The following is a 16,085-nucleotide window of genomic DNA, read 5'->3' on the forward strand; positions in this document are numbered from 1 at the left end:
GCTCTCTGCCTTCCCCACAGCACTCTCTCTTATCCACTCCTTCCCTGCTAGTTTATTAAAAAGTTGCTGTGCATCACCTTGAGCACATTATGAATAAGTGATTTATAAATGTGCATAAATAAAAATTCCAGTAGTTACAAGGCTGGCTCCTAGATCCTAAGAAATTCGTTGAGCCCTGTCATAAAGGCAATTAAGGAAATCCTTTCATGCTTTAGGGAGCATACTAACAATGCTTGCATTCATTCTGATTCTGCTACACACCCAAGCATGCTTGGAGTGTGTAATGAAATTCTGATGCATTTGGGCACAGTTGGAATCTAGATTTTAGAGCCAAGAAGAAATTTATTTTAAAAATCCCATTTGACATACACACACACACACACACACAAAATAAATAAAAAAAATCAGAAGTAGTTATAATTTGAACACAGAAAAAAATTTGATGTTTGTGAAACACACACAACTGAGAAGCTGAGACCAAAACTGAGAAGCTGAGACCACTGCACATTAAAAGGGCTGCACATTCTAGCTCTGAGAGGATTAATCCATCCTGATGAAACGCAATAGACCTCACCCACTTGTGTGTCTGACTCAGTCCTGCTTGATGGAATAAGGAAAGATTCCTTTCCGTGCTTCAGTAGGGCTCTAATTTATATGCAGGGTTACTCAGGAACAGGCTGAGCCCAGTTCTGCCCCTACCAGATTCATATACTATTTCATTTACTAAAAACTAAAGAGATGCATGACCAATTTACACAGTATCTGACAACTTAACTAATGCTTAATAACGGAGTTCCCTGACCTAACCCAGAAGAGGAGCTACCACAGAAGGACTTACTGGTGAAGGGGACTGCCCATCAGAATCTGGTATATGCTTCTGGTTCAGATTTCTTTCTGCACTCTCCTGAAGTTTGCGGTTAATCTACAAAGGGGAAAGAGACAAAACAGCAGAATTAATTTATCACCATCCATATGAGAGCGACTGAGCACAAAGCATACTATAAGTGCCAATGTTAGTGCCAGGCATGGGGATCCACAATGCCTCCCCCTCTGGTTACATGGTAGGCAAAGACATCTGTATTTCCTGGATGAAAGAAAGTGAAATTACAATACGAAACATTTGGTTATTTTACAACCTTCAACAGGTGAAAATACCATAGAAAAGTAAATTCAGCCAACAAGGCACCATGATACGAAGTTACATGGAGGAGGATTCAAATTCCTTTACTGACAGGGTAGTAGATTTGTGGAAATAAGTGTCATGTTAAAATTCAAGTATGCTTTGGAGATTAACAGACGACGGAGGGAAGGGACAAGCTCAGGAGTACTGCAAACAATCCAGCCTTCACACCCTCAAGAATAAGAGGGGAACGGAAGAGACGATAGAACAAGTCATGGATAAAGGAATCATGAACTGCTGACAAGCCACAGTGAAGCTGAGACTGGGAGGGAGGGGGAGGGGAAGTGTACCACACTACAATTCTTAATTTGTATGGAAATGTGTATGCTATTCAGGATGTCACAATTGATTTACCTAGAAACATTAGAACTGCGAACACCCATCTAAAATTTCGAAACGACCTCAAGACTCACCTCTTCTGGAAAGCCTATCCAGCAAACCCGAACTAATACATGGAACAATGCATCACATCTTTCAATCTAAGAAATGACCATTACCCCTTCCACATAATCCTATTACTTCAAACTGTACGAATTTTACCACTGCAGTTATAATTAAGTGTACCTCAACCCTTATCCTACTTTATATTGCTCACTAGAAGCTGTAGTCCCATCCCCGGACACTTATCAGCCTCATTGGGATTACTTCTCTCTATATGCTACTATATATTCGTCCCAGAGTTGTATTCTCTTTTCCGGAACCTTATCAGCTTCCTTGCACCTACTGTTACTCTATTTTCCACTCTGTATATATTCCCGGAGTTGGTACTCTCCACTCCGGAACCTGTAAGCCACATTGAGCCTACTGGTATGTGGGAAAATGTGGGATACAAATGTACTAAATAAATAAATAAATACATTTGGATAGTGAGCAACATCCTCCCAGTGATCAGGCAGTTGGCATATATAACACAGCATTCACCAGATAACTGGGCAAACTGGATTGGTCAGTTGGTCTATCTACCTTCATCTGAAGCTTGCCAAAGAGACACCCCTCTCTAAGCAGAAGCTCTCACTGCCTAGCCACACTGCACTACAGGAAGTGCTACTTTGAAGATATTCGCAGTGATGAAACAGAGGTGCTGTAAGGAAACGCACCCTGCTGACTGCAGGTTGCACCAAGAGTAGTATTGCTATGAGAATGAAGCTTCAGGTGAGGATGCAGTCAATACATACATTTAAATAAACAGGAATACAGAATGAAGGGAAAGCAGTAAGCGGCAGTAGGAATATAGCAACAGACAAAAAAATAAAAAAAAAAGACAATTGATACCTTATCTATCCAGTGAAGGAGTTGAGGTTCCCAGCTGCCAGGACCCTGTTCTATACCTCCAGGAGCTCTCAACATGTTCATAGACTCTTTAGCAAAGGCATCCATCAACGAATCAATCACTGCCAAGTGTGATCCCTGCAGAAAGGAAACCAGAAAAATGCTGAATTAGGATAATAATATGTAGAAAACAGGGCTGGGAGATTTCCACACTTTCATAGGTAGAGATTTTTAACCTAGATTTGTGGTATATCAAAAGTGAAGTATGAGATGGGAGAAAGGATAGGGTATTATCCCTGATAGCTAACTGGCAAACTAAATGTTCATGAGCTATCATAGTTAAAACAAAAAAAAGGGGGGGGGGGGGACCTGTGCAGGAGCATTCAAGTCTTCACATTATCTTTGTATTTTTAGTTTGGTTCAATAAAAGTTAGAGAAACAGAGAAAATGGCAGTGGATAAAAACCATATGGCCTATCCAACCCATCCATCCATGCCAACCACTAAGTTCTACAGTCCCTTCCTCTCCCCTTAGAGATCTGTGCTTGTTCTCATCTCCATCACATTCACTGGAAGGATGTTCCACATATCAGTCATCCTTTCTATAAAGAAATATTTCCTTATATTACTCCCAACAGGCTCATTTTCAAAGCACTTAGCCTCCCAAAGTTCCATAGAAACCTATGGAACTTAGCCTCCCAAAGTGCTTTGAAAATATGCCTCCAAGTGTACTCCCTTTCACCCATATCTTATGATCCCTTGTTCATTTTCAAAGAACTCATTTTCAAAGTAAAGAAGGCCACGGCATATCCATTTGTGCCATGGAAGCATTTAAGCTTCTATCATATCTTCCCAAGGACAGGCCTGGTTCTTCCATGGATGGGATTTTTTCAGAGTATTCTTTTTGGGTTCCAGAAAGGGATCTGGAACTCGACATCTTCAGTATCTGTCCTTATTACACAGAACACAAAGGCCAAACAGAACATAATAGCATATAACCAGTGCTTTTTTTTTTTGTAGGAAAAAAGGTACCAGTACTCATTATAGGCGGTGTCACCATATATGGCTCCGCCCCTATGGTAGCCACACCCCTTATACCAGCCATGGTGAATATAAAGAGGTATCATTAAAAGTACTATATTGGTATAGGAGAAAAAAAATAACTTGTGATTTGTTTTCATTATAAATAATTTCTGTAAGCTGTTACAGCTCCAGTATACCCACTGCAAAATAAGACAGATGTAAATTCTCAAATTGGACTTATTCCAAACATGAAAAAATTAAAATAAAATTATTTTTTCTACCTCTATTGTCTGATGACTGTTTTTCTGATCATGTTGGTCCCAGTCTCTGATTCTGCTGCTCTCTATCTGTTCTCTTAACTCCATTTCCAGGGCTTCCTTTCCATTTATTTCTTTTTCTTTTCTTACCCTACATCCATAAGTAAAAGCTGGGTCCTCCGTGGAATTGACTGGAGGAGGCATAACGTGGATCCAGCTTTTGCCTATTTTCTCCATCCATGTGCAGTCCTTTCCCTCATTTCCATCCATGTGCATCTTCTTCTTTTCACTTTCCTCCCCCCTCCATCCATGTCCAGAATTTCTCCTCTCTCACATCTCTTGCATCCATGTCCAGCATTTTCCCTTTCACTCCATCCATGTCCAGCATTTCTCCTCTCTTTCCTCCCCTGTATCCATATCCAGCAATAATTCTCTCTCCCTTCTCCTCCACCTAAGTGCAGCAATTCTCTTCTGCCCCCTGTCCTTCCATGTCCAGTAATTCTCCTCTCTCTCCTGCTCTCCTCTCCATCCATTTCCAGCATTTCTCCTCTCTCCCCTCCCCTCCATGTCCAGCATGTCTCCTCTCTCCCCTGCCCTCCCCTTCTCCTCTCCTCCCTGTCCGCTCCTGCTATCCATGTCCAGCGATTCTCCCTCCTCCTTCTCCCGCTGCCTGCCTGCTTGAGAGTCCGGGCCCCAGCATCAGTCAGTACAAGGCCCGGCACAAGCACTAACAAGCCTTTGCGCCAAAGCCATGTGCTCGCGAAGGCAGTTAGTTCTGCCCTCTTTGACGTGTCACTTATGCGTCAGAGGGGTGGTACTAACAGGGCGTCCACGAGCGGATGGCTTCGAATGCTAAGTGTGCTGGTGCCGGCTGGGTCTTGTACTGACTAATCGGAGACCTGGACTCTCAAGAGAGGAAACAGGAACAATGAGAGGGGGACTCGGGAGTTTAAAAAAAAAACGATGCTGGTACACTGCACAAAAAAAGCAATGCATACAACGCATTTCACCTTGTCCTCAGACAACAATATAAATGGTTGGTATATAGCTTTAAACAAAAAAACAGCACCACAGGCCTTTAAAAATGGAACACAGTTCTTTAATGAATGAGCCTTGACAAAAAGACCCGACACGGGCCGTGTTTTGGTGACTAGCACCTGCATCAGGGGTCACAGTGATGACGTGGAAAACTTGGGGAATAACTCAAATATATTCCTCACCCCACGTCTCATATAGTAAAAGCTACAAAGCAACAAACGGATACAGAAAGTGAAAGTGCCCCCCCCCCCCCAATATTCAAGCCCTCTCTCCGTGTCTGCCACTTTTCTGTTTTCTATTGCCCTGTAGAAAAGTGGCAGACACGGAGAGAGGGTTTGAATATTGGGGGTTCGGCTCCTAAGGAAGCGATAGCAAAACAGGAGCTCACTGTAGAGCGAACCTACCAAAAAACGCCCAAAGAAAACGCCCAGTACAAGGTAAGTGCTAATTCCTATATATAAAAATATAAAAAAAATAGGAGATTTAGCATTTAACAGAGGGAGAAAGACTAGTGAGGATTCCTGCTGGTTACCGCACTGGAAATACAGAGATCCAGCGGTACAGCAGAACGGTGCTTTTCCATATGGAGTGAAACTGCCCCAGGAATCTGAAGTCCCTTATCTCTAACAACAATAAGCTATATGAGGTATAGCAGTTTGCAACTGTGTGGTCAAAGCTTGTATATTACAATAATCTAAGCACATTAACACCAGACTCTGAACCACAATCCAAAATCCTCAAATTGTTCCTATTCAAACAAATCCTCATAAAGAACAACCATATCTCAAACAATTAATTATTACCTGATTTGGTTGTTACTCTATTTGTCTTATAATATCTGCTTGTTATACTACTATCATGTTTTACCATTATAATGTTACCAAAATTACTAATCAGGGGATACTCTTAATTCCAGAGTCACTTTTAATATCGACTACACAAAAACTCCAGTATTTTTTATCACAAAAATATATTTTATTATATTGCAATGCCCGCTAACCTCACTAGCACTGGTGCCTACTATTAAAACCTCACACATTCACTCCTCCGCTCACCTTGCACACCTGTATTTAATTTAAATACAAAACAGTTGATTTTACATTTTAAACTGCATACTTATACTGTTTCGTATTGTGCATATGTTTTGCCATGCTTATACATTATATCATACTCAAATAATCAAAACTCAGTCCTGCCAGCAAAATAGTCCTTTTCCTACAAACGCCACACCTTCCGCATGGACGTAGTGAAAATGTTTCCACATAAACGCTGGATGACTGTTCTTCATGGATAAACTCTGTATGTCCGTTAAACCTCCGTTGGCTGTTCAAATACGCCACCTCCAATCATTTGTATGCATCACAATACAGGTGCTGTGTGCTCGGTGACTAACTCAACAGGCCACCATATCTGTTTCATGTTATGCCGGCTCCTCAATGCAGGACCGCATTTCACAAATCTTCCTCAGGAGGAACCACCATCAAATTTGTTCTACACCTCCAGTGGCTGCATGCCGGATTGAAACTCCCTTAGGGCTGAGCCACAGACGCCGCACAGGAAATCACTCCAGCAATTCCGAAATACGGTCGTCAGTTATCCCAGCCTTGGATTCCCATCCGGCTGCAGCCATACCCCTATGTCACTTGATACCAAAATTACTAATCAGGGGATTATAATGTTAACCATGATCCTTCTGTAATACTAAATGTCTACTTTCTTATATATTTCCACCATTCATGATGTATTGTAAGCCACATTGAGCCTGCAAAGAGGTGGGAAAATGTGGGATACAAATGCAATAAATAAATACCATTAACTTTCCCTTTTCTTCATATACAATTTCTCATTCATAATAGATTTTCTAAATGTTAAACTTCCATAGCTATCCCAGTATGTTTACGATACGGTATTGTAAATTTGAATTCTTACAACAAATTACTTTCCTATGTATTATTCTTGTTATATATCCTATACTGTTTATTGTAAGCCACATTGAACTCAAACTTGTTTGGGATAATGTGGGATATAAATGTCACAAATAAATAATTTATTGGCTTTCTTACCATGTTCAAATCAATTCAGATCACAATGGATTATGCCAACCTGGAGAGTCTGGAGATTTCCCCTCTCAACCTGAAGTTGTTGTAGGATTTTCTCATTATCCCTCCCCATGCTTATGACATTTCTCCAAATTCTTTATGGAAGACTTAAGTTGATCTATTTGCAAAAGATACTCCTCTTTTATTGTTTTTTGAGAAACTACCATTTTGTATTCCAGACGACATTCATTAAGCCTCCAATACTTTAATCCTTGGAGGCATATTTTCAAAGCACTTAGCCTTCCAAAGTTCCATAGGTTTCTATGGAAATTTGGAAGGCTAAGTGCTTTGAAAATATGCCTCTTGGTCTCCTGTCAATAAGTTTATGTTTTGCTCTACACAACCCCTACAAAATATGGTACAAGTGATATCAAAGTGGCAACAAAAGCAGCATGTCTTGATAAAACAAATATTTGTGTTTTCCTGTAGGACATATCACATTCACATCACATGCTACAACTGTGTGAACTGTGTATCAGAATCAGTGGTGTGCTGGTAAATTTTTAACAACAGGCTCTCTCCCCGGACCACCTCAGCGCCCCCCCCCCCCCCCCCCCCCGTCCACCACTGCGCCCCCCTGTCCACCTCTGCGCCTCCCCGTCCAACTCTGCGCCCCCCAAAATTGCAGAGCTGGCTATAGCCAGTGGGGGGGGGGGGGGGGGGGCAATGCATTACTCTCTCCAGGAAAAAAAAATTAAATGATCCCAGGTTCCAATCTAATTCATGTTTAATGTGGGATAAAATGCCATAAATAAGTAAATAAATATAAACTTTTAATGTTGAGCACCTGATTCTCAAAGTGAACATATTCCAAACACTATAATGAAAATAAAATGATTTTTTTCTACCTTTGTTGTCTGGTGACTGTTTTTCTGATCATGCTGGCCCAGTATCCAATTCTGCTGCTATCTGTCCTCCTAACTCCGTTTCCAGGGCTTCCTTTCCACTTATTTCTTTTACTTTCCTCCTTTCTTCTTCATTTCTGGTCCTCACCTTCTGCCTATTTTCTTCATCCATGTGCAGTTTTTCTCCTTTCTTCCTTTTCCCTTATCTTATCTCCTTCCTCACTCTTCCCTCCCCCCTCCATCTATGTCCAGCATTTATTCTCTCTCCCCTCCTCTCCCCCTGCCCTCCATTCACCCATGGCCAGCGACCCTTCTCTCCCCTGCCCTCCATCCACCCATGGCCAGCAGCTCCCTTCTCTCCCCTGCCCTCCATCCACCCATGGCCAGCAGCTCCCTTCTCTCCCCTGCCCTCCCATCCACCCATGGCCAGCAGCTCCCTTCTCTCCCCTGCCCTCCATCCACCCATGGCCAGCAGCTCCCTTCTCTCCCCTGCCCTCCATCCACCATGGCCAGCAGCTCCCTTCTCTCCCCTGCCCTCCATCCACCCATGGCCAGCAGCTCCCTTCTCTCCCCTGCAACCCCCTCCCGACTTGTTCCGCAAATTCTCCTGCTTCCTCCCTCCCTCCCGATCAGGTCCCTCACCGACCCTACCATGGCCATCAAATTCTTCGGGGCAGGCAGTGTTGCCTGCCCGCTGCCATCGCTGACTTTCCTCCGCTGCCCGATCGCGCTTCAAAATGGCCGCCGAGACTTACAGAAGTCTCGCGAGGCCGCCTCTGGAAGTCTCGGTGGCCATTTTTAAAGCGCAAACAGGCGGTGGAGGAAAGTCAGCGATAGCAGCGGGCAGGCAACACTGCCTGCCCCGAAGAATTCGATAGTCAAGGTAAGATCGGTGAGGGACCGGATCTGGAGGGCAGAGGGAGAGAGAGCCGGCTCGCCCTTTCCAACAACCGGCTCGCAAGTCCGGCCAAAATTTAACAACCGGATCTTGCGAGCCGCAGCAAGCCGGCTCCAGCACACCACTGATCAGAATGGAGAAGGGGAAGATATCGTAAGATTGAAATTGGTAAATAAAATGTTAGCAAATACTGTTAGATTGTTGGTTTAATCATGCATTGATAATGAATTTAAGTACACTGCAGCCATCTTTGGCTGCCTTGTTGAGCAGACTGGATAGACCATGCAGGTCTTTTATCAGCCATCATTTATGGCAGTTGAGATGTGGAGTACCTCAATGTTTGGCGTATCGCCTATCCTGTTCAATGTGTTTTTAAGTCCTATGTTGGTAGTGGTGCAGTCTTATGTTTATGCCAATGATTTGCTTCTTGTGGTTTCAATTTCACAGGTGGATGTTGCTTTGGTGCAGACACAAGAACGTGTGTATGTGATGGTTATCTGGTTACAAGAACATCGAATGGTCTTAAATACAAAAAAGATGGAGGTTTGTTGGATTACTGGTGGGATGGATCGTCCATACCTAGAGATAAAATTGCTGGATGAAATTGTTCCTGTGGTTGACAAGTTTAAACTATTTGGGTGGAAGCTTTAGTTCATCAGGGTTATATTGAGGTATATTTTCAAAGCACTTAGCCTTCCAAAGTTCCATAGGTGGAGGAGTGGCCTAGTGGTTAGAGTGGTGGACTTTGGTCCTGGGGAACTGGGTTCGATTCCCACTGCAGGCACAGGCAGCTCCTTGTGACTCTGGGCAAGTCACTTAACCCTCCATTGCCCCAGGTACAAATAAGTACCTAAGCCGCATTGAGCCTGCCATGAGTGGGAAAGCACGGGGTACAGATTTTAAAAAATATATATGCCTCATGATGTTGTGTAAATTGCGGGCCATTCAAGATTATGTTGATGAGAAGATTTGTGATTCTTTTTATATCCTAGCTTTGACTATGCAAATGTGGTGTATGCAGGGATGATTCAAATTAATTTGCTTAAGGTGCAAACCTTGCAGAATACTGTAGTTTGAGTTTTGGGACTTGCTCTTAAAGTCATTCTGCCATATGTTTATCATAATTTGTTGCCTGTACATTATAGAATTTTGTTTAAATTGATTCTTACTCATCGGGTATACTATGAAAAAATTCCACAGCCCCATGCAGAGTTCACACACCCTTATATTTCAGCTAAGAACCTGCGTCCCTAGGATTTCTTATTGTTGAGTATTTCTCCTGTGACTAGTTACTTGTTTGATGGCTACAAGGAAGTCTGCTTATTTTTACTTAGCACCTTTCTTGTGGAACAAGTTCCCAGTGGAAATTCAGAAGGAACAGTCTTTGAAACGGTTTAAACATGTACTTAAAGCCTATTTTACTCTTGTGTTTGGGGTTTCTATTTTAGAAAATGAGGGATAAAGTCTGTTTTAGATATTATTCCAGTGTTTTAATGAGTGTTTGTTTTATGTGGTTTTTTGTCGTATTGTTCGTCTTCTTTCCTATTTGAAAATTGTAGTTTTTATGTTTTTACTTTAACCTTGGACACCTTTGATCTCTCTGTGGTAGAGAGTCAAGCAGTACAGCAAATCTAATAAACTGTAACGGTACGTTAAAATATTCTCCAGTTCCCCAAAACACTGTATCCTGACATTCCTACTAGTTAACTTCACTGCTCTTTTCCTTCATTCTTCTCAAGAAGTTTCTTTTATCACAGTTTGTATTGCTCACAGTGCCTTAAACCATTTGGGGATACAATGGTACCTCAGAAGCCACAGGCTACAAAACTTGTATCATAAGTACATAAGCATTGCCATACTGGGAAAGACCAAAGGTCCATCAAGCCCCGCATCCTGTTTCCAACAGTGGCCAATCCAGGTCACAAATACCCAGCAAGATCCCAAAAATGTACAAAACATTTTATACTGCTTATCCCAGAAATAGTGGATTTTCCCCAAGTCCATTTAATAACGGTCTATGGACTTTTCCTTTCGGAAGACGTCCATACCTTTTTTAAACTCCGCTAAGCTAACCGCCTTTACCACATTCTCTGGCAACGAATTCCAGAGTTTAATTACACGTTGAGAGAAGAAAAATTTTCTCCGATTCGTTTTAAATTTGCTACATTGAAGCTTCATCGCATGCCCCCTAGTCCTAGTATTTTTGGAATTGCTGAGGATTCTGCCACAATCAATAAGAAAAGCAGACCAGAAACCCAGTCATCAATGGAAGACACAAAAATTAATCTGGTCATAAAATACTTAGGCAACCAAATGACCATGAATCTTGTAAGGATTTCCAATATATTTTGTGGGGGAAAAACTGCTCTGCTAGAGATCCTGAAATATGTTCTTATACAGAAAGGGTGGGGTGGAAATACCATTTTGATGGGCTTCTGCTTTAGATCCTCATCCTTCACCATTTTTTCTTGGTCAATAGGTGCCAGGCCCTGGTGACTCAAGAGATGCAGCATACTAGCATTGTCCCGTGGTGCAGCAGCATTATCCTCTGAAGGTTGGAGCATGTTTCGGTACACTCTGCAGTAGATATCAGAGGACAGCAGCAAGCGGATGACCGGGGGCTTGATGTGTTCCTGATCATACTGATCTGTGTAGTAGGGCTCCTTCAGTTCTTCAGGAATGCTCTCTGCAACAAAAGCCAAAATAAGAGATGTGGTTAAAATTCAAAGATATATTCATTTCTTAGCATTTTTATGCTGCTAAATTAAAAATCTGGGCAATTAACAGTAAACAGGCAGCAGCATAGTGAAATAAAAAAATATACAGACCTTTATATAAAATTAATATCGCTATATATACTAGAAAATACAGAAATCAGATTAGAAAGCATACATAAATTTATAGGCAACATGCTCCACATACATGGACCCTTCATAACAAATGGCAACACAAAAAGCAGAACAGATGGAAAAAAATATATCTATATAAAATTTATTCAACCAATGATATCCGACAGAGGCTGTGTTTCGCCCATACATGGGCTACCTCAGGGGCTATAAATAAACAAAATCATATCACCACATAATACAATAACAGGATAAAAAAAGAATAAATCAAAACATGAATAAAATACATATGAATAAAAATATATGTAAGTAGGGAGAGTTGGCTCTTCTCAAACAACGAAAGAGAATTACAGATGGATAAAGGTCTTTACTGCAAAATATCAAAATTGACTTGACAGCAGCTGTATTTTGGCATCTAAACACCTGCTTCAGGAGTTTACAAAATATACAGTAAACATAGAAAGATAAAAATACAATAAAATAATACATGTAAAGAGTGTACACACATATATAAAAGATATATAGGTTAAAAGTATACAAATGTATATATATTATATAGACCATGAATAAATATAAAAAATGAAATGTCATACGAATCAACATGAGATATATGTATAATATTGTACCTTTAGAAAGTTAATTTAATAAATTAATAATGTATTCCAAAAACACATTAAATTGGTGCTGAGAATTAAATTCTACTGACCATATGTATTGCTGATTTTGAAAAGAGATATTCTTATCGTAACTTTGTACATAAAGGGGAATCAACTTAACCCTATAAATGAAAAACAGAAAAAAAAACCCAACTCACCCATTATTGATATATAGGGCGATACCATTGAAAAAAAAAGAAATTTGATCTCAAATTCAACTGAGAAATGATGATTCACTGGGTCTGCAGAATCCCTTAGGGGTATACAGAAAGACTTAGATGTTGTTAAAAAACGTTACTACAAAAGTCCCTTATGGTGTAAGCACTAATAGTAATGTTGATATGGAAAAGAAATATCCTTGTCTAAGTTTTAAATGGGTTATCATAGCCCTATGAGAGAAAACGACATGAACCCTCTAAAATGTGATGATTATTCACGTGTAAAAATTCTCTTGAGTGGGTAGGAAATGCCTTTCAGTGGAAATCTAAAAAATGCCTTTGAGAGATTTTGTATGACATCACCACAAGAGGTAATGGTATCAAAAAATCCCCCTTTAGGTGGTTAACCAGTACCGTTCAGTGTGGGTCTAAAATGTGCTTTTGTATATGACATCACTGCTAAGAGTAATTTTATTTAAAAAAAAAAAAAAAAAAGAGAGAAAGAAGAGGTGACTTTTCAAACTCCAAAACAATCTTTGTGATCTGTCAAAATGGTCTCTATGAAGTATCCAAAAAGCACCCAAAAGCGCGCCAAAAAGAAATCGGTGCATGTCTCAAAGGTTGAAATATCTGAAGGGGAGAGTAAAGATATATCTGGATTCTCAAAAAAATGGGGAATGTATCTTAAAACATCTGTATTTTATTGTACTGAAGTATCTGGACCAAAAAAAAGGTTTTAATCAATTAAATTATGCATAAATATGAAGAATGACTGCCCTATGTTGTTTCTATTGAAATATAATCATGGTTGAAAACTTACGTTGTGTTTCAAAAGCAATTAAAATATATATATATATATATATTTGTTGCTTTTGTATCCCACATTTTCCCACCTATTTGCAGGCTCAATGTGGCTTACATATTACCGTTAGTGGCATTACGATCACGGTTAAAAAAAACTTGTCAAATTGTACCTCAGAAAAGCCTTAGCAAACAAAAATTTAAAAAGATAAGACCTTGAGGTTCTGTCTCAATCCCCACCTCGTCCCCATCCCCCCACCATGGGCTCTGTCCTCATCTACAGAAGCCTTGAACACTTATGATTTTATATTTAAATCTTTTTATTGAAGTATAAAAAGGAGCAATATGCTGTGCATCTGTTGCATATAAATTACAAATACAAAACAATAATAACAAAGAGCAGCTATAATAACCTCCTTCCCACCACCACCCTCTACCCTTCCAACCCCAACAATAGGTGATCTCTACTACACCAAGAAATCCTAATTCACACTGTTAAAATGTCCAGGGGTATAAAATACAATCCGTTCTATATACCCTAGAGGGGAAAATATGCCCTATGAAGCACTGCTATGTTTTTTTTAATCTGTGGATAAATAAAATGTCAACAATCTCTGGATTAAATCTAGCTCTCCTGTCTTCCACAGTCCTTCCTGGAATAGAAGTTGTCTTCTTAGATGTGCTGGTAGCAGGATGTATAGGATCCTCCATGCAAATTTTGCTAGTTGTGACCAGTATGTTTGCTTGTTTTTCCAAAAAATCAAAATATCTTTGTAGGCATCACTCAAACATAAATAACAGTCCAGTTCATTAATAGGCTTCAAAGTAGAAAATGGGCTCTGTCCCCATCCCTGCCCCGTCCCCATGGGATCTGCCCCATCCCCATGGTTACTGCGGTTGCCTGTCCCATTTTCTACCTAACAATCTATTTGCTTTCTTAACAGAAGGTTTCAACGTATCATCAACGACACCTAGATCCCTTTCTTAGTCGGTGACTCCTAACGTGGAACCTTGCATGACGTAGCTATAATTCGGGTTTCTCTTTCCCACATGCATCACTTTGCACTTGCTCACATTAAACATCATCTGCCATTTAGATGCCCAGCCTCCCAGTCTCGTAAGGTCCTCTTGAAATTTTTCACAATCCTCTTGCAATTTAACAATTTTGAATAACTTTATGTCATCAGCAAATGAGGTCAGAGAGATGGTTAACATATAGATAGATAAGAGAGAGTAAGTGGAGTTAGAAAATAAGGTGACTAATTTAAAGAAAGGTGCACATGAGGTCAGAGAGATGGTTAAATATTCTATCAGCTAGGGTAGGAGTGGATAAACATGTCCTGTTGTAGTGTGCGCAGCACGTGTCACTCCTTGTGTGTGTGAGTGAGACTAACAACTTAGTTACTTCTTCTATTAAAGGCTTGGTTGAAGGGTCAAGCTTTCACCTGCTTCCAGAAGTAGAAATAGTCTTGTGTTAAGTGGCGCCTTTCACGCAGTGCATTCCAGAGTGTGGGGGCTACTCCAGAGAAGGCTCGCTTGCAGGTATCACATCGTGCAATGTCTTTTGGAGAGGATATGGCTAGTGAAAGTCCTTGAGAGGACCTTAGTGTCCTTGCCGGTGTGTAGAGGGTCATCCTGTTCTTCTACTCAGGGCCATTTCGTTTAAGGGCCTTGAAGATCAGACTAAGTTTTAAATTTAGCCAATAAAGTTTTTATAAAAATGGTGTGATTTGGTCACGTCGCTTGCAACCTTCTTCTAGTCTTGCTTCAGCATTCTAAATCAATTGAAGCTGGTGCAGGCTCTTCGTAGTCAGACCGTTGTATAGTGCATTGCAGTAATCCAGTCTTGATGTTATCATGGCATGCACAACTGGGAAAAGATTTACCATCTTGATGTAAGGAGAGAGGCAGCTTAGCTGTCGCAAATAGTAGAAGCAGCTTTTAAAGTTTGCTTGAATTTGGGAAATCAAAGTGTTGAATCTAATTGTATTCCAAGGTTCCTGACTTGTAATTTAAGGGGTAGTTCGTACTTCCCAAAAGAGATTTTGATGTCAGGTATGTATTCACTTGTGTTAGGGACCCAGAGAACCTCAGTTTTACTTGGGTTCAGGCAAAGTTTGTTGTGTTTAGCCCATTCCTGAATTGATGTTAGACAGGTAATCAGTTTATTCAAGGCTGTAGGTAAGTTAGGTTCAATGAGTATGAGTAGCTGCACATCATCCGTGTAGATGAGTGTCCATTGACCGAATCAGCTCAGCTAGTGGCTTGAGTGTAGAAATGTACTGTAGTTTATGCCCTGCAAGCATGACCAGGTTTAAGGATTTGAAGTACTGAATAAAAATGGATGGGTCAACTAAGTTCCCATATGTCAACAGTCTGGCTAGCCGTGGGCAACCATGTGCTGGAGAGATAAGCTATGCTGGAGAGATAAGTGGTTAATAGCAAACAAGACAAAGGGATGGTCTGAAGAAATCTCTAGGGTATTGTGTGTAAGGAATCTAGGTGGTTAGAACAGAATGAGCCGAGTATGCGAAATGACACATACACATGTTTATGCAAGGGGGGAAGCTGATGTTGAGCAGGTGAGTGGAAAAGAAAGGTCCATGCAGTAATCATGCTATGAAGCCAACCAATGACAATGGAGGAAAACAATGGCAGGCTGGTTGGTGGAAATTATGTTTCCACAAAAGTCATGTAATATGGTCACGTACACACAGTAAGATAAACATATAAAATGAATGTTTTATTACTGCAGAAAAGGGAATCTTGCTAGCACTGCGTAACACTTTTGCTCCAGGCTGGTAATTCCTCCACAGGAACAAGAAAAAAAAAAAAAAAAGACTTTTTGTATATACTACTTATGAAATGTAATTGGCAAACCAGCAATTAGATGTCTATTTTCCTATTTGTAATAAATAACCTTCTATGATAAATTTATGATTGGCTAATGGTGTCTCTCTTCCTGTGTTCTTTAATCCAAATTATTTTATCCAGGGAATAATGTCTGAAAGTTTAG

The 16,085-nt window shown here is 40.5% G+C and overlaps 1 protein-coding gene across 1 annotated transcript in view; it reads right to left on the reverse strand.

The window, feature by feature from the left end:
- The window catches only part of CAMSAP3 (calmodulin regulated spectrin associated protein family member 3), a 272,719-nt gene that overhangs the window by 146,816 nt on the left and 109,818 nt on the right, over positions 1-16,085 (reverse strand). The window contains exons 2-4 of the mRNA XM_030197560.1: positions 11,029-11,294; positions 2,453-2,587; positions 839-922 (exon numbers count right to left, since the gene is read on the reverse strand). Coding sequence (XP_030053420.1) covers positions 839-922; positions 2,453-2,587; positions 11,029-11,294 — 485 coding nt within the window. The remainder of the gene's footprint in view (positions 1-838; positions 923-2,452; positions 2,588-11,028; positions 11,295-16,085) is intronic.

This window comes from Microcaecilia unicolor, chromosome 3 (genome assembly GCF_901765095.1).
Source record: "Microcaecilia unicolor chromosome 3, aMicUni1.1, whole genome shotgun sequence".
NCBI classification, from domain to species: Eukaryota; Metazoa; Chordata; class Amphibia; order Gymnophiona; family Siphonopidae; genus Microcaecilia; species Microcaecilia unicolor.